The sequence below is a fragment of the Limanda limanda genome, chromosome 11 (genome assembly GCF_963576545.1).
Source record: "Limanda limanda chromosome 11, fLimLim1.1, whole genome shotgun sequence".
NCBI classification, from domain to species: domain Eukaryota; kingdom Metazoa; phylum Chordata; class Actinopteri; order Pleuronectiformes; family Pleuronectidae; genus Limanda; species Limanda limanda.
In genome coordinates, this window is record NC_083646.1 from 16297000 (window position 1) to 16317192 (window position 20193).

At 47.5% G+C, this 20193-nt stretch overlaps 1 protein-coding gene across 4 annotated transcripts; it reads right to left on the minus strand.

The window, feature by feature from the left end:
- Nucleotides 1–292: 292 nt before the first annotated feature.
- On the minus strand, nucleotides 293–16613 carry arid1aa (AT-rich interaction domain 1Aa). Of its 4 annotated transcripts, none has more exons than XM_061080605.1 (20): nucleotides 15425–16613; nucleotides 12750–12968; nucleotides 12057–12656; nucleotides 11844–11939; nucleotides 10872–11112; nucleotides 9977–10066; nucleotides 9713–9883; nucleotides 8779–9208; nucleotides 8480–8625; nucleotides 8301–8386; nucleotides 7949–8158; nucleotides 7640–7844; nucleotides 7316–7451; nucleotides 7002–7171; nucleotides 6699–6879; nucleotides 5672–5797; nucleotides 5047–5140; nucleotides 4019–4856; nucleotides 3759–3889; nucleotides 293–3664 (listed from the first exon to the last, which is right to left on the minus strand). In XM_061080605.1, exons 1-20 carry the CDS (start codon nucleotides 16328–16330, stop codon nucleotides 1781–1783), a joined length of 6960 nt encoding a protein of 2319 aa, XP_060936588.1. In that variant the 5' UTR covers nucleotides 16331–16613; the 3' UTR covers nucleotides 293–1780. The 4 variants fall into 4 exon arrangements, with proteins under 4 accessions (XP_060936588.1, XP_060936587.1, XP_060936586.1 ...); XM_061080604.1 differs by having other exon boundaries at nucleotides 7002–7165; nucleotides 7316–7469; XM_061080603.1 differs by having other exon boundaries at nucleotides 7316–7469.
- Between the last annotated feature and the right edge of the window lie 3580 nt (nucleotides 16614–20193).

Sequence of the window (20193 nt, forward strand, 5' to 3'; positions counted from 1 at the left end):
CAGACTGGTTCGAATTTGAGGCAAATTTACATTTTCCAGTGATGTTACTCAGTGTTTTGTGAGTATATATGATGGACAGTATATCAATGTCTGTTGATATGGAGTGGTTTCTCAGTGGTTCTTTTTCATTTGTCCCCTGATGTAGATATTAGCTGAAACTGTTAAGATGTGATGTTGTATGTTCGGATGAATTACTTCATGAATACATCAATCTGTCATATGTGCTGTGCTGCTGCAAGCAATTCTTTACCTAGTCTGTTTTTGAAAGATAGGTCACTGAAGTCTGTAGTGCTTCTTGGATTTATAGTTATTTTACTAGAACAGAAACTGTAACAAGGTAAATACAAACTGTTACATATTTACAGATGAGTCCACAACTTTCCTGAGCACTGAGGTGAAGACTCTTATTTCAGGATGTTTTTCTGATCCGTGATTTCTCATGTTTGTTGATTTGTTTGTCCAGAAGCTTAAGATTATTATTCCAGAAGAACAAAACCATCAAACAGCTTACGAAGATTTAATGTACATTTATTCTTACCACGTGGAACATATAGTATAAAGATTTCATACTGAATAAATGATATTCGTTGAGCCAAAAAAGGGAAAGGGAGGAATTTACATGTTGTCTTAGCTACATAGTCTGAAATACAAATATGCAGAATCCATGATCGGAGAAAAGTTGTCAATGTGTACTTCATCTAGTTTATTTCTGTTGTACCAGGAGATAACAGGGTCGAGCCGTGTCTGCCGTACTAGAGCTGTGGAGAGACCAGAGGAGTGGGTCTAAATTGGCAGGGACTGGAGGTCACGGACCAAACTCACAAGTCAGCCTCCATCCCTCACCAAAAACAAGTGTGAGAATAGTGACACAGACAGACACAGAGAAAGGAAGTGTAATGTACAACATTATATATACACCACAGCAAAGCTGTATTTGAAGTTTAAAACCAGTCCTAAGAGGTGATTTCTTTTCATAAGGGTATTCATACAATCAAGGGATAAGAGGAGGTAAGGGTGTTGTAGGTTCTTGATACTTTGGGGAAGAAAGCCATTTTCTGTTTAACACCAAACTAAAATGACCTCAAAACTCTAGAAGAGCTGCATCGTCAGCTTCTGTGTGAAACGTGTGGTACAGAATGCTTACACTCAAGAGCAGTATGGTACAGAAAATGTCCTACAATCTACTGCACACTGCACAGGCCTCCCTGGTGAAGGTGTCTACTGACAGCACTTTGTCTGCTGCCGGACTGACTGGTGAAAATCCAACTACAGCAACTATAACCAGTAGGCCACTTGTCAGTCTGCTTCACCTCTGAACGTCAACCAGTTAGACTCTCTGTGCCCCGAGGCGAGAGCTAGGGCACACTGTGTCTCCAAAACTCACTGTAAACGAGACAGCAACTTTGGTTACAGTTTTTGTTTTTCAGCTATTTATTTATTCATTTATTTATCTTTATTAAAAAGTTCTTTCCCCCAAGTGCAGAACAGTCTCCCGACCGCGGTGCTCTGCTCCATGTCATCCAGTTGGCATTCGTGTTGCAAGTAGTGTCCCTTTGTGGGCATCTCTCTGGTTTGTAATCCACCACAGCTCTGTGATTATCCTCCTCGAGCAAGGACGGCCTGGGGAGGGCTCAGAGAATGGAATCTGAAGGATTTTCATAAATTAAAGACAGTCACTTGAACTTTCCTTGCCCTGTTACACACACAAGCCAGGTTACCAGGGAAGAGGGGATAGGGGAGAAACCCCCCAAAAACGAGGAGCCACGGCTCCCTACAGCTGTCATGACTGGCCAATCAAAAAGAGTACATCACAGATAACATGAGAAACCAGCGAGTTCATTAGGGGAGACACTGAAAGGTCGAGGAGTCGGGACTCGTGTAGTGTGAACTCTGAATGGTTCTCCTCCACCTTGGCTAAGGCGTGCAGCGCCCGGGCAGCTCGCCGCATCATGTCCGGGCTTGTGGGTTCGAAGTGCATCCCCTGCAGGTGTAGTAGTGAGCTCTGGCTCTGCTGAAGCTGAGTGGCAGCCAGACTATCCTCCAGGAAACCCAGCAGGGTGCCCACACTACCCTTCTGAACAGCAATTGCTCGGGCTGCCATAGTATCGCCCTGGGCAAGGTTGGCCAGGAGGACCACGGCCATCTCCCTGCAGACTGCAACCTTTCTGTCTCCAATCAGCCGCACCAGGTTTCCGTAGAGCTTTTCTAACCGGCTGAAGGGTGGAGTAGCCAAGATGAGGTCCACATTGTTGTCTTGGATACTTAATTTGCTTAGCGTCTCCAGGACCAGTCTCTGAGGTGACAAAGCACTGTGTGGGCCCAACGTTGGGAAGGGGTCCTGGGCTTCTGCTGAGGGGCACACAGCCCAATGGAGAAGACCATCCAACAGGGGCAAGCAGATGCTCTCGGGGTAGATGGAGAGGTCCAGCTGGCCTGAGATGTTTGACAAAGTGACCAGCGTGTTCTCCCTCAGGAGCTCCAAACAGTCCCACCACCACTCATCCCTTTGGCCCATTCCCTCTTCTGAATCCTCGTCTTTCTCGTAAGTGAGAGGGGCCTGTTTGCGTTCGGGGTGCCTGTGGTGGAGCAGGATCAAGCGACCTAGCAGCAGCAGCAGCCCTGGGTGTTTGGACATCTCGTGGTCATTGCCTGGCACAAAGGAGAGACTGCGGACAATATTGGAGATGCAAACGCAACGGCGGGCTAAAGAATCCTGCCAGTTAGCCAGTGCAATGAGCGGCCCCTCGTCTTTACTGTGAGGCTCGTCCTCCAAGATGGCACCAGTCTGCTTCGACCGCTGGGTTAAAACAAAGCTGGAGGAGAGGAAGGGTCTGTTCAGATCCAGGAGACTTGCAGCTTCTTCCTCAACCGTCTCTGCTTCAGACTGTGTTTTCCTCTCCTCCTCACTGCTGGGTGAGGGGCTAGCCTTCTCCGAGACGGCTGCTTTCTCTGAGGAAGATGACTCTTGAGGCTTTTCCTCATCATCTTGAGGCTTCCTCTTCTCCTCCTCATTTGGTAACCAGATGTCCTGCAGGTCTTCTTCTGGAATTCGTCTCTTCAGTAAAACCTGGGGCACGGGCATTCGCACTCGAGGCTCCAAGAAGTCTTTGCGTGGTTCAAAGTGGGTCTGGATGTGGTCTGTTGAGTCCCCCCCTCCAGCACTCCAGTGGAGTAGCCCACTGTCAAACTCCTGCAGTTTGCCGTGATTATTGGACTGGCCAGCAGCAAACAGGTCTTTCTTTCGAACCACCTTTACGGGATATTTGTCAAACTTGCTGGACTGTTTGGGTCTCTCCTGGGCAGGTAACGATTGGAGTGAGCTTGTCTGTTCAGATGAAGAACCCTTGCTCTTCTTCTCCTCATCTTCCGTCTTATCATCTTTACCCCGAGATTTGCTGCACTGCTCTGGCACTTCCTCCTCTTTTACTGGAGCTGGCCCGTCTGTTTCTTGCTCCTCCTCTTCTTCGTCTTCCTCGTCGTCTTGTTCCATGTCCTCAGCCGGTGGCTCCTCTTCGTCCATGCTGTCCCAATCTTGTTTCAAGGCATCAGGATCAATAAGTGTCCTCTGGCCAAGATCTCCGACCTCATACTCCCGCAGAATGCCAAAGATTTCAATTAGGCAGCGTCTGAAATACTCAACCACCAACTCCAGCATCCCAGGCAGCTGAAGAAAGAGCATAAATAAATAAAAATATTAGACATGCTCACAATGCATATTGTAATATCATTAAAGACTCAATGTCAAAATCCAAACTCACCATGTTCAGATCGAAGGTGGAAATACTGCCGTCGTCATAAAGGAGAATGTTGATGGTGTCTAAGGCCCACGTGCTCTCAGCCAATAGACCAGACTTTAATGACATCATGACTCTCCAGGCCTCTGGCGTTCCTGTGGAGACAAGACACAAAAACAATTAGTCCTGTTTGAGCAACAACTTCACAAAACGTTGACAGATGTTAATCTTAAAAAATGTCAACATCAAAACATGGTTTCGCCATTTGTTATCTAGAGTCATACCGATATCTTTCATGGTGAGTCTCCGACGTGGTTTCAGGACCGGATGCGTAGCTTCTATAGATCCTGGGGGGAAAGGCATGTCTCGCCTTATTAGAGGCGACTGCAGCGGAGGGGGCACTATGTGAGATGCAGGCACTGGGGGTCCAGCCTTCTGCATCTTCATAACTCCGTGCATGTAGGGAGATTTACTCGGTGAGGTCCTGCTCTCCATCGGGCGAGGCATGGAGGCCGGGCTGGACACCTGTGGAATGTGGTTCTGCACACCCTGAGGCGGCTGGTAGTTAGACTGTACTGAGCGAGGCATGGGCTGGCCGGGCCCTGCTGGACCATAGGGAGGCTGCCTTGGGCCCATCTGACCCCCCCACTGGCCGTCATGATTCATGCGCTGTTCTGATGACATCATCTCCTCAGGGCGGGTCATGCCAGGGTAACCAGGCCCCTGGGGTGGGCCCCCGGGGCCACCTTGCCGGCTAGGGTAGTTCTGATAGTTCATGTCTCGCGGTCCTTGCCACATGCCTCCCTGAGGACCCTCAGGGCCTGACTGCATCATCTGAGGGGGCATGTTGGGCTGAGCGTTGGGCCCTGTCGCTCCCTGCATCCGTTCACGACCAAAGGGGAATGGGAACTGATTGCCTGGGCCAGGTGGACGGCGATCAGGGCCAGGGAAGGGCCCACTGCCGCTGAACTGATTGTACGACTCCTGCTGTCCTGAAGAGGGTGCAGAGGAGCCTCCTTGCTGCTGCTGCGTTGGTTGTTGTCCACCAGGGAAAGGCCCACTGTACTCAGCCTCATGACGTTTGGATGGAGGGTAACCGCCCTCCACAGGACGCTTGTAACTCTGAACAGAAGGCACACAGATTCACAATTAATAACAGCAATTTTAGTAGAAATGTTGTCAAAAAAATAAATAATCATAAAACATTTTCCTGCTCAAAAAAAACTAAATTCAAAATGATAGTAGCCTCATCAAAGTAGCAACACATTTTAGCCAGTGTATAGAGAGTTAGTGTATTGCAAATGATCATTACCTGTTGTTGTGGATACATTCCAGGCTGCTGATTTGGGAAGGAGCCGCTAGGGGGCGTTCCTTGTCCAGAATACTGATTACCATAGGAATCATGCCTGCAAACATTATGTCCAGTCAGTCTCAATAAGACACACACATGCATTATGGTACATTATCATTTATAATTTATGACCACAAAAACCTGTAGTTGCAATGGATGCTTTTAGTTTAGTGCTTTCAGCTTCATCCTCAATTATACTTAATCATTAGTTTTATCAATATGATTAATTTGTTCATTTAAAAATGCAGTTGATGAATATAAACACTTAACAAGTTCTGTTAACTGTACTATTTAAAAGTATATAAAGATATGGAAAGAATTAAATTTAAAGAACATTTTAATAAATGCAACTCTCTTTTACAAACAGAACCACATTCAAAAAGCTCAAACTGTTTGAAAATATTGTAAATTTAAACTGTACAAATGGAAAAAAAAAAAAAAATCCTTGTAACACAGAATAATCTCACACTTTCCAGCATTATGAAAGATTTCAACAGTTTTTTGTTTTACTTGAGGATGGATCAGTCTGACAGTAGCTTTAAACCATAAGAATACAGGTACAGCTATATAGTAAATGTGAACTGACCGTGGCTGCTGTGGTGGGAAGCGATTTGGCGAATACATCCCTGCCTCGGCATTGGCAGGCATCATAGGGTTTGGCTGAGGAGCTCCCGATACCATGTTGCCCTCTGGGCCTATTCCCTGCTCGGATCTGGAAAAAATAGGCATGGCGTGTTTTTTTCCAGATATTCTTTCACTCAGTCAGACAAATGATGCTACGGATTTTTTAAAAACTAATGCGATAATTGTTCAAATCACAGCTACATTATAAATACTTATGTTAAAATGTAATCAGCCTCAATCGGACTGCTAAAAGTCTGACATGTCACAGATGGACAAGTGGCTCTCTGATGACTTTTTTTGAACAGTGTATGATGGTAAAATACGGACACGAGTGACTTAAAGAGTTTAACAATTTACTGTGCAAAAAAAGGGTTGAATTGTGACACTTGGAATAACATCACACAAAACTGTAATAGATAAAAACAATGGTTTTTCAGTGTCTTGAATAACCAAATTAAATCACAATCACTCAGCTATTCTGAATTGAAATTTTAGACTCAGACTTAATTTGTAATTTATAATCTTGTTTAACACATTTCTTAGACCCACGCATATCCAATACACAACCCTTCTCCTAACACACAAAATGTCAGTATCAGTGAGCAACAAATCATAATGAATCATGCATTAAAGATTAAGACGAATAAAAATGAAACAGCGGGTTTCATGATGGAAAAGTATTTCATGAACAAACAATAAAATGACCAATTCATGGTCCAATCACATCGTCACTCTCATAAATTATACATTTTCAGATGTGTCTCTGAATTTCTCATGGCATTAAATCACTCCCTCAAATCATAGATTTACCTGTCATAGACAAACAGGTAAAACAAATCTAATTTGATTTCTTATTTCTTGTAATTCTATGCCAATAATTCTACATATTTTTCTGACCTGCAGAGGAACTTTAGGGTTTGTGTGATCATAGAAACATCTCCTTGTTAGAATCACTAGTGTAAAATGACCTTCCATTCAATAACCCTTACCTCCTGTCGTAGCCTGGTCCATAAGGATACTGTTGTCTGGGCCCCATTGGCATCGAGCCCATTGCCCCAGGTGGTCCTCTGTTGAATGGAGGCTGCTGCTGTTGCTGTTGTGGTGGTTGCTGCTGCTGGTCACCCACCCCGCTGTTAGGGCCCTGGCTAGCAGGTAAAAACTGCTCCCCGACTGCAAATACATTCACAATTAGAGCCAATTTGGGAGGGATTAGCTAAGTGGGTAATTATGGAGGCATTTTAGCTTTTAGGACATCATGATCTATTCGTCTGTAGCCCGTTCAGTGTGCCCACCTTTTCGCATGTTACCAAAGGGGTCCTTGTTGGGTTCGTAGGTTCCCATGCGCCCCTGCATGTCTGGTGTGTTCATGCCGGACTGATAGGCTGAGTTGGGCGTCATGTTCTTCCTCGGGAAAGCGGGGTCATTTCCTTCGGAGAAGGGGTCCTGCAGGTTAACGCTGCTCCTAGAGGGGAAGCAAGGTTGAGTGGGGGGGGGGGGAATAGGCGCAGGCGGGAGAGATGGAAAGAAAAGCAGATGGAAATTAGTTTCTTATAATAATTTCTTTCAGATGGTCAAATTGACTGGTAAAATCTTCAACAGGACTCACCTGGACACGGGTGGCATGGGGGGCATCTGGGTGTGAGGGGTGGAGGCCGGGGTGGGGGGTTTCAAGTCTCCCCCCTCGGCCATGGAGCTGCTGGTGGACTGGGGCGTCTGGGGACCCTGCAGAGAACCTGACCCAGCTGTGGAGCAGAGGGACGCTTCAGTTTGGAATAAAGGAGGAGCAGAAAGACATGGCTCATGACTTCCATGACACTCAAACACATTTGGTTATGTATTTTTATTGTTCAGGCATATGAGGTTTCCTGAGTGAGATCTGTGCAAAAATGTGGGTTCATCGGTAAAAAATAATAATTGGTATGGCTCTCACCTGGAGACGGTGGCTGGACCTTAGCGGTCTGGTTCTTTTTGTTGTCTGTAAAAATCTCAGGAGGAGGGTCCTCACCACGCTCCACTTTGCACTCAAAGGCGTACAGACACTGGATGTACTGTTTCTTCAAAGAACTGGCAGCACTGCTTGACGTACCCACATTCAGGGAAGTGGCCAGATCACGCCACTTCTTATTCTTACTCACCTGAGACACACAATGAGACGTCATTAGAAAAGACCAAATAAAGACAAAGTCAAGAAATAAACATACTGGGGAATTGATTCGCCGTATATATTTGCAATGCTAACCTGGGCCATGCTTCCTATCTCCTTAACCGACATATACAGCCGGAAGAGGTCAAGGGGTTTGCGTCCCACAGCAGGCAGGTTGGTCATGGGCATGGCTTTCTCTTCAATGAAGGCCAAGTAACGATCAACCCAAATCTTTCTCTCGGGCTCGGGTCCTAACTCGTACAGTCGTGTTATCTTTTCGTTGGTTGTGGTGGAGGAATTGGACTTCTGTTTTGTGTAAAAGAAATGAGAAGGCAATTTTAAAACAGAGTGGATAACAATAAAAGAGGCACCAAGACGTTTGAGGAGGTAACGCTTCTTAAAAATTCTTATTCCTAAAAATAAGAAAACAATATAATCAACAGGTTACCTTAGATTTAGGTTCTGGCTTGGGTGTTGGAGTCCCATCTACTTTGTTATTCATCTTATTGTTCATCTCTGGACTCGGGGCCATACCTAGACACAAGGTTGGGGGTTAGAAATTGCATTGAAAACGCTACATTACAAAAGGAGAACAAGGCTTGGTGAAGAAATCTATGGGCAACTTACCACTTGAGTTATTGGCCAGGTTTGGACCCATTGGATAAGGTGAGCCGCCTGGTGTGTTCATCATTCCAGGCATGTTGTTCATAGGAGGGCCATAAGGTGGTCCGGACCCCATCATGCCTGGAGACATGTTGGGGTAACCAGGCATCCTGGATGGAGGAGAGAATATGCGAATCTAGTTTAGCCAACAGTGACAGAGTATGGAACAGCCATCTTATATTAAATCTTGAGAGAGAAGTCAGTCAGAAATATTGTGTGAGGTAAATAAACATAGGAACTAGAGGGTCCAAAAATAAACCCACCTGTTATGCATGGAGTTGGCGGCCGGGTGCTGCATGGCTGCTGGGTCTTGCGGCTTTCTGTTCATGCCAGGAGGTGGACACATTCCTGAGGCTACCTGGGGTGGCATGTTTACCATGTTGGGAGGCATGTTTGGACCCATGTTGGGCCCCATGTTAGGACCCATGTTAGGACCCATGTTAGGGCCCATGTTGGGACCCATGTTGGGACCCATGTTGGGACCCATGTTGGGACCCATGTTAGGGCCCATGTTGGGACCCATGTTGGGTCCATAGGGCCGTGCCCCCATTTGATTCGGTGGCATCCTTCCTGGAGGTATTCCAGCATATGGTGGACCCCCACTTTGTCCTGCCATTGGGTTTATTGGACCCATGCCCGGCCCGGCATAGTTGGCGTTGGGCATGTTGCCATAGCCAGGTTGACGGGGATAACCTAGATATGACATTACAAGAAAGAACTGTTAACATAATCACTTGGTTCTAGCAATACAGAAGTTTATTTGTGTTCAACGTGACATGAAAGTGACTTGTTAAAGCTATGACAAAGTCTTTTCCGTCAGAGTTTTTTCCCTACAGTGAGTTAGCAGAGAGAGCTATGCACCCTGAGCAACAAGCCTTCGTCACAGTCTCGGCTCTACTGACAGGAGGCACTGCTACGTCAGCTGACTCTCTGCCTCACAGCTATAAATAGCCACAACAGAGTCAGAGGGAGGGACCAGCGGTAGCATGGTATTCCTACTGGGCACGGACATATACTCCAAGGGTTTGTTCAAAGGTAAATGTGGATCTTAGGAAACTTTACAAACTTAGTATATTAAGTGGAAAACTTTTGTAAAATCACCAAAAACACCATTCAAAACAATTCTTCTTTTCACAGCAGCATAGCAGAAATTGAAAACAAGTCCCATCTTTACAGCGATGATTAAAAAGTACACACCTTGGGGGCCGTACTGTCCCCCCTGCTGCCCGTAGCCACCCATAGAGTTGTTCTGCTGATATGGGGCCATCCCAGGATGAACCTGTCCCCCTGAGGACTGCCGCGGCGACAGGGCAGAGGCTGACGTGGGGGAGCCATATGGGGGCATCTGAGGGTTTCTCTGCATAAACCCTGAAAGAGGGAACGTGAGGGGAACGGTGAAGCCACAGCCATGACTACAGACATTTAAATCTCTGTGACCACTTTGCATTCATATGAGTATACCTCGTTCCTGGGTCATAGGAGACTGGCTCATTGCCGGATGGAGGCTCCCATCTGACTGCACACTTGACGGCCTGGGAGGCATCTGGGTCACTGAGAAATAATATTTAACTTAAGTTAATGGGAGCTCGAAAAGGGTTAAAGTACTGTGTTTTAGGCCAACATGGGTTTTTAGTAACCAACTCTGTTATTTGGACAAGAGACAAAGGCAGTTTTCCATTTATAAGCAATAACAAATTGACAAATGAGCAGTTATCAATTAAGATGTATATGCAAAAAGAGCATTTAGTAGCAACCTGGAAGATAAGATTGTATATCATATTCTGAATAAGATGTTAGCTGGTATTACTTGACAAAAACACCTTTCTGTCTATTAAGTGAGGATATAACAGCTTCAAACTTCTGCTAACTTTTTTGATAGATGTATTCACAGCAGCAGGACAAGCAGCACAAATATGGTAGTGGTTAGCATTTGGGTTTTTTGTCAAACTAATCTGAGCTTTCACTCTTGTCCTATTCTCAAAGCCAACTTAACATCTTAACACCGCCATAGCAACTGGATCAGTCCTTGCAAATGTATGTTTTGTGAATGAAGCCTGTCCCGACTAAAATGTGAGCAATCCAAAAATATCAGACTTGAGTTTTGAGGAATGGTGTCATTATGCGTGGTGCTACTAAATCTGTGCTTAATATTTTGAGATCTTCAGCAATGAATAACTGTACAAGACCTCTCCTTAAATATATGGATGAAATTCAAGAACATGATAGAGTGTATGTGGATATGAAGTGCATTTCTCATTGAAATGCAAACCGAATCCATCACTATCACCATCTGAGAAATCTCAGAGGTCCACGACTGATCATATGCCTCCTCTCGTTGTGTGAGGGATCGGCCCACCTGGCATGTTGGCGGGTGACAGCGGTCCTGTACGGGGCGTGCTGGCACCGGCAGGGGAGCCAGCTGGGGAAGGTGAAGGCCCGCGGATGCCTGGCAGGTGGGGAGACGTGTGAGGGGAGAAGGGCGACTGAGCCGGGTTGCTCTGCTCGCCCTGGCTGCTCGACACACCGGACGTGCTCACGACGGGACTCAGGGCGCCCTCTGTACCCGTCGGCAGGTCGTCGATGGATCCAGACAGGTCCTGAAAACACACAAGAGGACAAGCAGAGGTGGAGTCAACAAAATGTGGTATAACAGACAATTTGAATATTAATTATAGATTCAGAGGATGCAGCTTATGCATTTTAACACACTGTTTTCAGATTTATCACAACTATTACTACTAAGGTCATGTTTACTGCATGGATTTGCTGGAATCAGCTTCCTTTTAAGGATTCAAGTGACACAAATACACAGACCCAGAGGCCTTTGTCCTTTGAAAAAAAATGAGTGTACATTAGTGCAGAGGGTTGTCATGGTAACCAAGGTTTGTAGGATGCGAGCTGACTCAGCTTGTAGCAGCAGCCTCGCCATGTGATTTAATACACAAACAAACTCCTGCATTCACCTAAGATCTACTGGTTTACACAGCACCTTCCTCCACACGCATCACTCACACAGCTGCCTCTCGACAACATGCAGCCGCACGCGACATCTAAAACCATCAGGGGACGGTCGGCGCCGCAGCCACGACTCAAGCTAAATGAACGCTTTCAGAGCATGAGCAGCTGGTATTCAACCTAACACAGAGGGCGTTTTTTAAATCTAACAGGCATCACATATTTTGGATAAGAAGTCAAATGAATATGGTCCTGTGTCATGAAAACTACACGACACAAATAGAAAGTCTAACAAGAGGGGTAGTGAAAAGCAATAGCACGGAGTGAAAGGGGATTTTTTTATGTTCTAGCACTGGTAACAAGCATAACTGACCGGGAGACTGGAGGGGCGGCCTTGACTGTCCTCTGGGCCAGATTTAGGCTGAGTGGATGGAGGGGTGTTGGACTGAAATGAATCCTGGGATACCTCCTAAAAGACAACATCACATGTACGTAAGCGTACTGCCTGAGATACAGAGAGGCCTGCGTGTACACACAGAGAAAGACAATTGTGTAAGATGAACATGATCCAGCTCTGGGGTAGTACCTGCTGTTGTGGAGGAGGAAACCGCTGATAAGGTGACTGTTGTGCTTGCTGCTGCGGGTTCTGAGGGTACGCTGCAGGCTGGCCCTGTGGGTGTTGGCTGTGTCCCGGTGGCTGCTGTGGAGGCTGAGACTGCGCCTGCTGTTGCTGCGAGGGAGGCTGCTGAGGCCCCTGTGTGGATCCCGCGTAGCTGGACTGGCCCTGTGATCCAGGTGGAGCCTGGGAACTTGGCTGCTGCTGGGTCTGACTTGGAGGGCCCTGCTGCTGGTTGTATGGAGACTGGCCAGACGGTGGGGCTGAAGCCTGAGCGTAGGGTGGCTGAGACTGTGGGGGCCCTTGGGATGGGCCTGGCAGTGGCCCCTGGGGCTGTTGGGGCATGTGGGGCTGCTGATACGGCGGTCCTCCCTGGGTATGAGGAGCAGAAGTTGGCGCAGGGTGGGGTTGCCCTGGGTAGGGTGTCTGGCCACCTGGTGTTCCCGGAGGGGTCTGCGAGTAGGGGGTCTGCTGCTGGCTTGGATGAGGAGGCTGTCCGGGCTGGCCATAGTACGGTGCCTGGCCTTGAGCACCATAGCCTCCTGGTCCCTGCTGTCCGTATGATCCCATCTAAACAGAGAACACAAACATATAAGATTTAAACACTGAAATATAAAATAACACACAAGCTTATTTCTGACTAAGAGAATTTATGTTAAATACCTGTGGACCATATGGCATGGTACCCATGCCTCCAGGTGAACGTCCTTGCATTCCCACAGGGTATCGCTGGGGACCTGGAGGACCATAGCCCTGGCCTGGGTAACCGGGCCCCTGTTGTGGACCCGTAGGAGGCCCCTGTGGCGACTGCTGAGCGTATGGACTACCTGCTCCATACAGTTGGCCTCTCATCTTTCCCATTGGGTCCATGGGACCAGGTGGCTGCATGAGGGAAGAACCAGAGGAGATGAGTTAAGTACAAGCAAACACTCTAGGAGAAGTCTAAATATCAAGTGCTACAACTTACATGCAGCCTCACTCACACTTATATCCACGAATAATATCTCAGGGTATTCTTCAAAGTTTATAAAATATTTGGCTACTGTGTGTATGTTGAAGAATTAAACGTGTAAAAACAAACTTTAGTGAATGGGGAAACTGTGCCTTTTTTCACCTTATTTCCCACGGTCATTACCCTGATTTTTTTCACCTCGCTTTGCCATAGTTGCGGAAGTCAACAGAGCTATATATATCTGCTTTCAAATGGAGGGCAGCCTGCCCAATCTTAAACATATCCCAGCTGTGCTCCTGTTTTGAGCCTGGTCCAAGTAGCTTTTCCCCCAGAGAAGGCAGTTTGGCTCTGGATGAATGACATCAGAGATGAAGGAAGCACTTTCACAACAACCGGAGAGTGAAAAATGTACATGAGCATACTTGCTCTATGACCCGACAGTTAGTATAAACACTGCTGCAAAAATGGGCGCTGTGTCTAATTCATCAGTGTCTTGAACTTGCTGCTACACTAGAACCTTATATTTCGGATGCAATTATCACCTCGCCTCCACCAAAACTATCAGTCACTTAAAAAATATGACATTTATCATAATTTCAGCAACAAGAACATCTAGTAACAAATACCCTCAAGTGAATTTCCACAGGTGCACTTTGGGTGAGAGGAGGCTCCTCGGTGTCACAACAGCCTTTTACAAACACAATGCAAAATGCCTTGTGTGACATTTTCCAGATCCACTATAATGAAGTGAAATAAATAGGAGCAGCACATGGCTAATCTGCATAAGACAGAGAGGAAACTCCCTTGGTGGGTGAGAGATGGTGGACTGCCTTCTGATTGGCTTGGGGGGATGATTGGGGGGGAATTCTTTGCAGTCACAGTCAAACTTGTGTGGCATGCCAGGCACAAGAGGTGTGTGTGTATGTGTGTGTGCCTGCAACACACACACACACACACATCTTTAGGGGATGAGTACACATTTTGCATTTTGACTCCATGCTACACGTTACAGTGCGGAAAAAAGACAAAGCGACTATTAGTCAATGATTTGTTTATACGGTCCTGATCAAAGATAACAAATCAGGTTGTATGTAAATCACTAACAAGAAAACTAAATGGAACAGCAGATGATGTCATACGCCATTATGTTGTACACATTGAATGACTGTACTTGTGTTGTTGCATGTGTTTATTTGTATGGCACAAACGAAAAAAGGACTCTACACACCACATAAAAACGATGCAGGCTGCTTCTGTCGTGTGAGCACATACGTCTAACCTCGAGCTGAGGATAGGCCAAATAATAGCATTTATATTAATCTAGGAAAATTGTCAAAAGATCAAACAAAAATAATAAACCCATGCATCATCCTTATCCCAGCTGCAGCATGTTTTATTCCGCGGTGTGAAGAGGAGCTGTGCGAGGGAGGGGAGCAGCCATACCTCCGCTGACCCTGTGATGAGTTAATGCCGCTTGCTCTTATCACCAACTGTTGCCTCGCATCACATGTAATTATAAATGGCCATGAGCAGCGGATGAGGAGCCAATCAGATCTCAGCTAGCATGTCAACCCAAGACCAACTATCTCCTGGCTTTGACAGCAGGATTTTACCTCCACAATTCAAATCCCAGAGCAAACTGCGATCTGCAGGCTGCAGCCTCTGGCTCGCATGGGGCCGAGCGGGCTGCACCCGGGCAGCGTGCACAGGGAAGCCCGGCGGCCTCTCGACCCCCGGGGGGACGTGTGTGGGGGGCAAAAGATCACCAACACAACAGTATTTTTTAACACTATTGCATCTTCACATTCGAGGTGTTTAAAGTGGACCTGCACGGGGCCTTTAAACACACGGCGAGAGGCTGATCCGACACGCAGCAGTCACGGCCACACAATTACAGCTTATCCGGCGTGAAAACAACACAAATGCGAGCCTCGGTCCTAATGTAATATGTGCGGGAACACGGTGTCCCGGGTGCACACGAGTCGTTTCAACACATTCATAAACACGACGGACTTTAAATCCACCGTGGAAACGAGACGGGCTGAAGCTGTAGCAGGGAGACGAGCCGTGGCTGCTCGGGAGGGTTTTCGCCCCTTTTCAAAGTCGGGCCTTGTTGGCTCCGGAACGTCCTTACATCGATTCAACTACTTATATCCGACTCAAGCGGCCATATTGTGCCGCTGTTTCCATTAAGACGGGCTAGCAACCATTATTTTACGGTCTGAAGTAAAAGGGGAAAAAACACACACACCAGAGGCAGCCATTTTAGAGTCTTTGCGAACTAGTACCAGACAATGGCTGGCCTGCTACGTTGCGAGCGAGCTAGGAGGAGGGAAGGCAGCCGTGCTAACGCTCGCACCGTGTTCCTGTAAGAATGGGACTTTACCTGGCTCCTAGCTAGCGGCTGCCCGGCACTTCCCGGGCTCATGGGCGACGGGAGGTGGCCTCTTTGTTGCCAGCCCGGGTTGCTCCCTCCGTACTGACCGCTGCTGCCCATGTCCGCTGGTCCCTTGCTAGCTCCGTCCTGGCTAGTGTAGTCGCCCGACGGGTAGTTCGGATAGCCCCGCGTCGAGCTGGGGGAGGTCAGGAGCTTGTTGAGGGTCGGCGTGGACGTGGGCTGCGGGTTCCCAATGTTATATCTCTGGTTACTGTAAGATCCAGCCATCGCCGTGGGTCCTCCCGCCGGTGGCTGCTGCTTAGCTGGCTGCCCACCAGCTGTCGGCGCCTGGCTGCTGCGCGGAGAGTTCATGGCGTACGCCTGGCCGGGATACGGAGTCCTGTTCGGGAATGGGTTGTAGTTGTTGAACTGGTGGTTCGAAAAGCCATGTTCGTGGGAATTGGGTTGATACGGATCCATCATGTTGCTCGACTGCACGACCGGACCCGCAGCAGCTGCCATGCCAGGGCTTTGTTGTCCGCCATGTTGATGAAAAGGGGTCCGACCGTAGTGCTGGCTGTATCCGTACGAAGGTGGAGGGAAAGCGGTTCCGTGGTGATGCACCAAGCCGGGATGGTTGTTTCCCTCCGGTCCAACAGAGTCATTCTGATTATTATTGTTAGCCCTGGGCGGGTTCCCATTCCCGTTCTTCATCTCAGGTTCCCCTCCTCCCCCTGCATTTCCACCCTCGGCCCCGTCCTGCAGCTCCCCCCGGCCCGGCGATCCGCTGTCCAAGCCCGGCTGCTTTTTGTCCGACTGCTTCTCCCCCGGTACCGACTCCTCCTTGGGGTCCCGATCCGGCTTTTTGAGTTCGGAAGGCGGGCTAGTGTTAAGAGTGGCGACCTGAGCGGCCATGATATACACCCCCCACCACCGCTCGCTCCCTCTCGCTCAGTCACAATCACCAGCTCGCATTGAATATAAATAATTGTTTAGAACCATTTATCCTTGTGCCGATTCATTCCCACCCCTCACACCGGACCGAATCCGGCGCCCATCCCCGCGGTTCCGGCTCCGCAAACGGGTCAGAGAGATGATGGAGGCTCCATGCAATACGTGAGGCAGCGGCAGAAATTGTTGTGGGAGTTGTGTTACTGAGCCCGGGCAGCGGCAGCGAGAAAACCCAACCAACACGAGGCTCGGCTACATACAGCCATTTTACCCAGCCACACGATCTGCTGCAAAACCCGGAGCGGATCCTCCCCCTCTCCGAGGAGGAGCGGGAGCGTCACATTGTCTCCCCACCCCCCCTTCACTCGTGTGGAATATTTCCTCCACATGAAGACAGTGTGGTGTTCACGCAACTCACTCATGTTGTGTTACAACTACGAAAAGGAGCTGTGCTCTTCAGAATAAACACACATACACACACACACACAGACACACACACACGAGAGGGTTTGTTTTAGGCCCTGTGAGAAACATGCGTGTTGCACGATGAATTGCATGTATGCAGGAGGGGAAACTGATTCATTAATGAAATGTATGATTATTATTCTGTGTGTGTGTGTGTGTGTGTGTGTTGTACGGATGTGCACGCCACAGTTACACAAGAAAGCCGCTGCAAGCTGGGACTTCCAATGGGCTGAATGGTGGAAACTATTTGCCATGACTCCATGTAGCCTGGCTTGTAATGTAGTTGTGTTTCTCATTAGTGTAAAACCTAAAGTGGTATTTGCCATGAGTGTGAGTCTATATTCATTCTGTGTGTACTTGGTTCCTTCCCACCAGCAACTGTGAGGCGTATTGAGGCGAGTGGAGGCAGCACACACAGGTTTTTCCAGAGCAGAAGGAGGAAGCCTTGCAGCAAACGAGAGACTACCAATGCACATTCTCTCTTATTCCCTCCCCTGCCTGCTCTGCTCTCTTCTCCTCTACCACCCCCTCCTCTCCTTCTTCCTCTCCTCTCCTCTCCCCTTCCTCTGCTCTGCTCTCCTCTCTCTCTCTCTCCTCTCCTCTACTCTCTGTCCTCTCCTCCTCTCCTCTGTCTGTCTCTCACTCCAAGCAGAAACACTCTTCTTGCTGTGTGTGGGGGGATGGGCGCACAGGCTCCAGCTCCCTCTCCCTCCCTCTCGGGCTCTCTCGCTCTCTCCCTCTCTCTCTCTCTCGCTCTCTCTCACCCCACTAACATTGAACTACTCCGTGCAGAAGAAAAAAACAGACCTTATCTAGCAGACAGAGGATGCATGAACAGTTTCAAAGTCTCCCAACAATTAGAAATAATGGGGCATTTGCCCCCCCCCCACCTCCATTCTCAGTCAAATGAAGCAGACATTTTTGGCATCAACAGAACGCATAGGGTGTGTGCACAGCATTGAGCAGGGGTGGGATGGTAATGAGAAGTGTGTGTGTGTGTGTGTGTGTGTGTGTGTGTGTGTGTGTGTGCGTGTGTGTGTGTGGATGTTCTTTTAAAAAAATAATGAAATACAAAGGCATGGCAGGGTTTATGAGGCGTTTAATTGTTGGATTTTGGAATTGAAAAGACTTCAGGTTTGGGGGGTGTAAGTAGGACGAGATAGCCTTTCGGTTTCTCTCTCTCACACACACACACACACACACACAAGTTTGTCCAGCTATCCTTGCAAGGACCTCTGCATCGACTTTCATTCATTGTGCTGAGTCTAACCAAAACCATATCTCTGACCTAAACTATGACCAACTCTTGTCGAACACTAACCTTAACCTGACCACTACCCCCCCCCCCTAAGACGCTGACCTTTACTAGTACCTCCGAAATTAAGTAGTCTCATTAAGACATGGTATGGTCCCCATAAGGTACACTGGTCCTGACGTGGTTGGTGTGTATGCTGGAGAGGCAACAAAAATGAGTACACAGAGAGAGAGAGAGAGAGAGAGAGAGAGAGAGAGAGAGAGAGAGAGAGAGAGAGAGAGAGAGAGAGATGGTTTCTGCTCTCGCTCTCTCTCACATGCAAAGACACTCACACACACTCAGTCTCTTTGCTCTCTCTCTCACAAACACACACACACACACACACACACATTCTCAGTCTCTGCTCTCTCTCACACGAACACCCACACTCTCTCTCAGTCTCTGCTCTCTTTCTCTGACACATGCACACGCACACACACATAGTCTCTGCTCTCTCTCTCTCTCTCTCTCTCTCACATGCACACGCACACACACATAGTCTCTGCTCTCTCTCTCTCGCATGCACACACACATCTACCTCTAGGGGGCTTACAGTGGGGGAGAGGCAGGAAGTAGCAGTGAGGAGGCACATAGTTGATCACATGTACAAACATCGCAACACAATTTAACATTGTGCCTGACACACCCCCCTAATGCAGGAGAGAGAGAGAGAGCTGTCCACATGTCATTTCCCAGCAGCCCCTCCGCACCACACAGGGTTAATGTGATTTACCACTTCAACGCGAGCTCGCAAAGTGGATCACGCTTTATTTCAGTCGGACTACAACACGCACGCACACGCACACGCACCCACACACACACACACACGAAGCCCTGTGTTTGAAATGAGTGTTTTTAAAGAGTGAATTCAGATGGGAGTGTTGGATGTGGAGCAGGATAACACGGTGACTACACAGCACAACGTCCACCGTGACAGGATTCACCTCCTGTGTGTGAGAGCAGAGTTTCAGCAGCTTGTATAAAGACAGAGGCTCCTCCATCCCAGGGACCAGACACAGGGCCAGTTGTGCAGAAACACAGATTTAATGTGGCTTCCTCTCCCCGCCTGACTTCATTTTTCTGCTCCGGCCTCTAACAAAAGCCGGAGCAGATCTCAAGTGGATCGGGGAGATGGAATTGCAAGCACATGCGCCACCTGCTGTCCCAAAAAGATAAATACACAGCTCACAGGGACTCGCTCTTCTAGGCCAACGTCATTAACTTGAGATGTGTTTATAACGTTTTTCACTTATCTCGTCTTCGTCAAAAAACGGCCCACGGACGTTTTTTTATTTTTATGAATTGAAGTAGCTTTATTTTAAAGTCATAAGTCCATATCGGTATAATGTAATTATGCATCTATTATTAAGTAGTCCATTATTATTTTAGATTAAAGGGACAACAGTTTTTTCCATTTTACAATACATGTTGTACAATGTTCACTGAACAGTAAGCCCTGTAATATTGAAGATTAAAGGTTCAGTGTGTAGAATTTAGTGACATCTAGTGGTGAAGCTGCATGTTGCAGCTGATACCCCTCACCTCACCCTTTTCTTCCAAACATAAAAGATAACCTGTGGTAACCTTCAGTTGTCCTAACAACTCAAAAGGTGTTTAGTCTCTCCAGTCTGGGATACTGTAAACAACATGGCGGCCTTCATAGAGAGGACCAACTACAGATGTAAATATAAAGTAGGCAAAGGGGCCATTCTAGGGTAAAGAAAACAAGTTGTACAATTTAGGTGTGTAGCAAAAACATCAATAGATTGATTGTAAACTCAATTTCTGCCTATAGATCCCTTTCACCTAAATCTTACACACTGAACCTTCAAGCTATACTTAAAGTATTACTGTAGTCTACACTTGATATAAGACTATGTACTGTTCAAAGACAGGTTTTCTTTTCGATCTGAGATTGTGGACCTCCTCCAAACATTATTTAGTTTCGCTGAATTCCTGGATTACTATAGGATACTGATTTTGATCCCATTGACAGTCGAACTTAACCTATACCCAAGAAACATCACGATGTATAATGCCACATAAAATATATATTATTAGTGTTCAT

Bases quoted from the DNA above. Each gene is read 5' to 3' on its own strand.
- arid1aa (XM_061080603.1), bottom strand. From the start codon at position 16,330: ATGGCCGCTCAGGTCGCCACTCTTAACACTAGCCCGCCTTCCGAACTC. The intron at 9,884-9,976 runs GTATACTCATAT...TCCCTCTTTCAG, and splicing joins TCCTATGACCCAGGAACGAG to GGTTTATGCAGAGAAACCCT. The intron at 5,141-5,671 runs GTCAGTTCACAT...TAATGTTTGCAG, and splicing joins TTCCCACCACAGCAGCCACG to GCATGATTCCTATGGTAATC.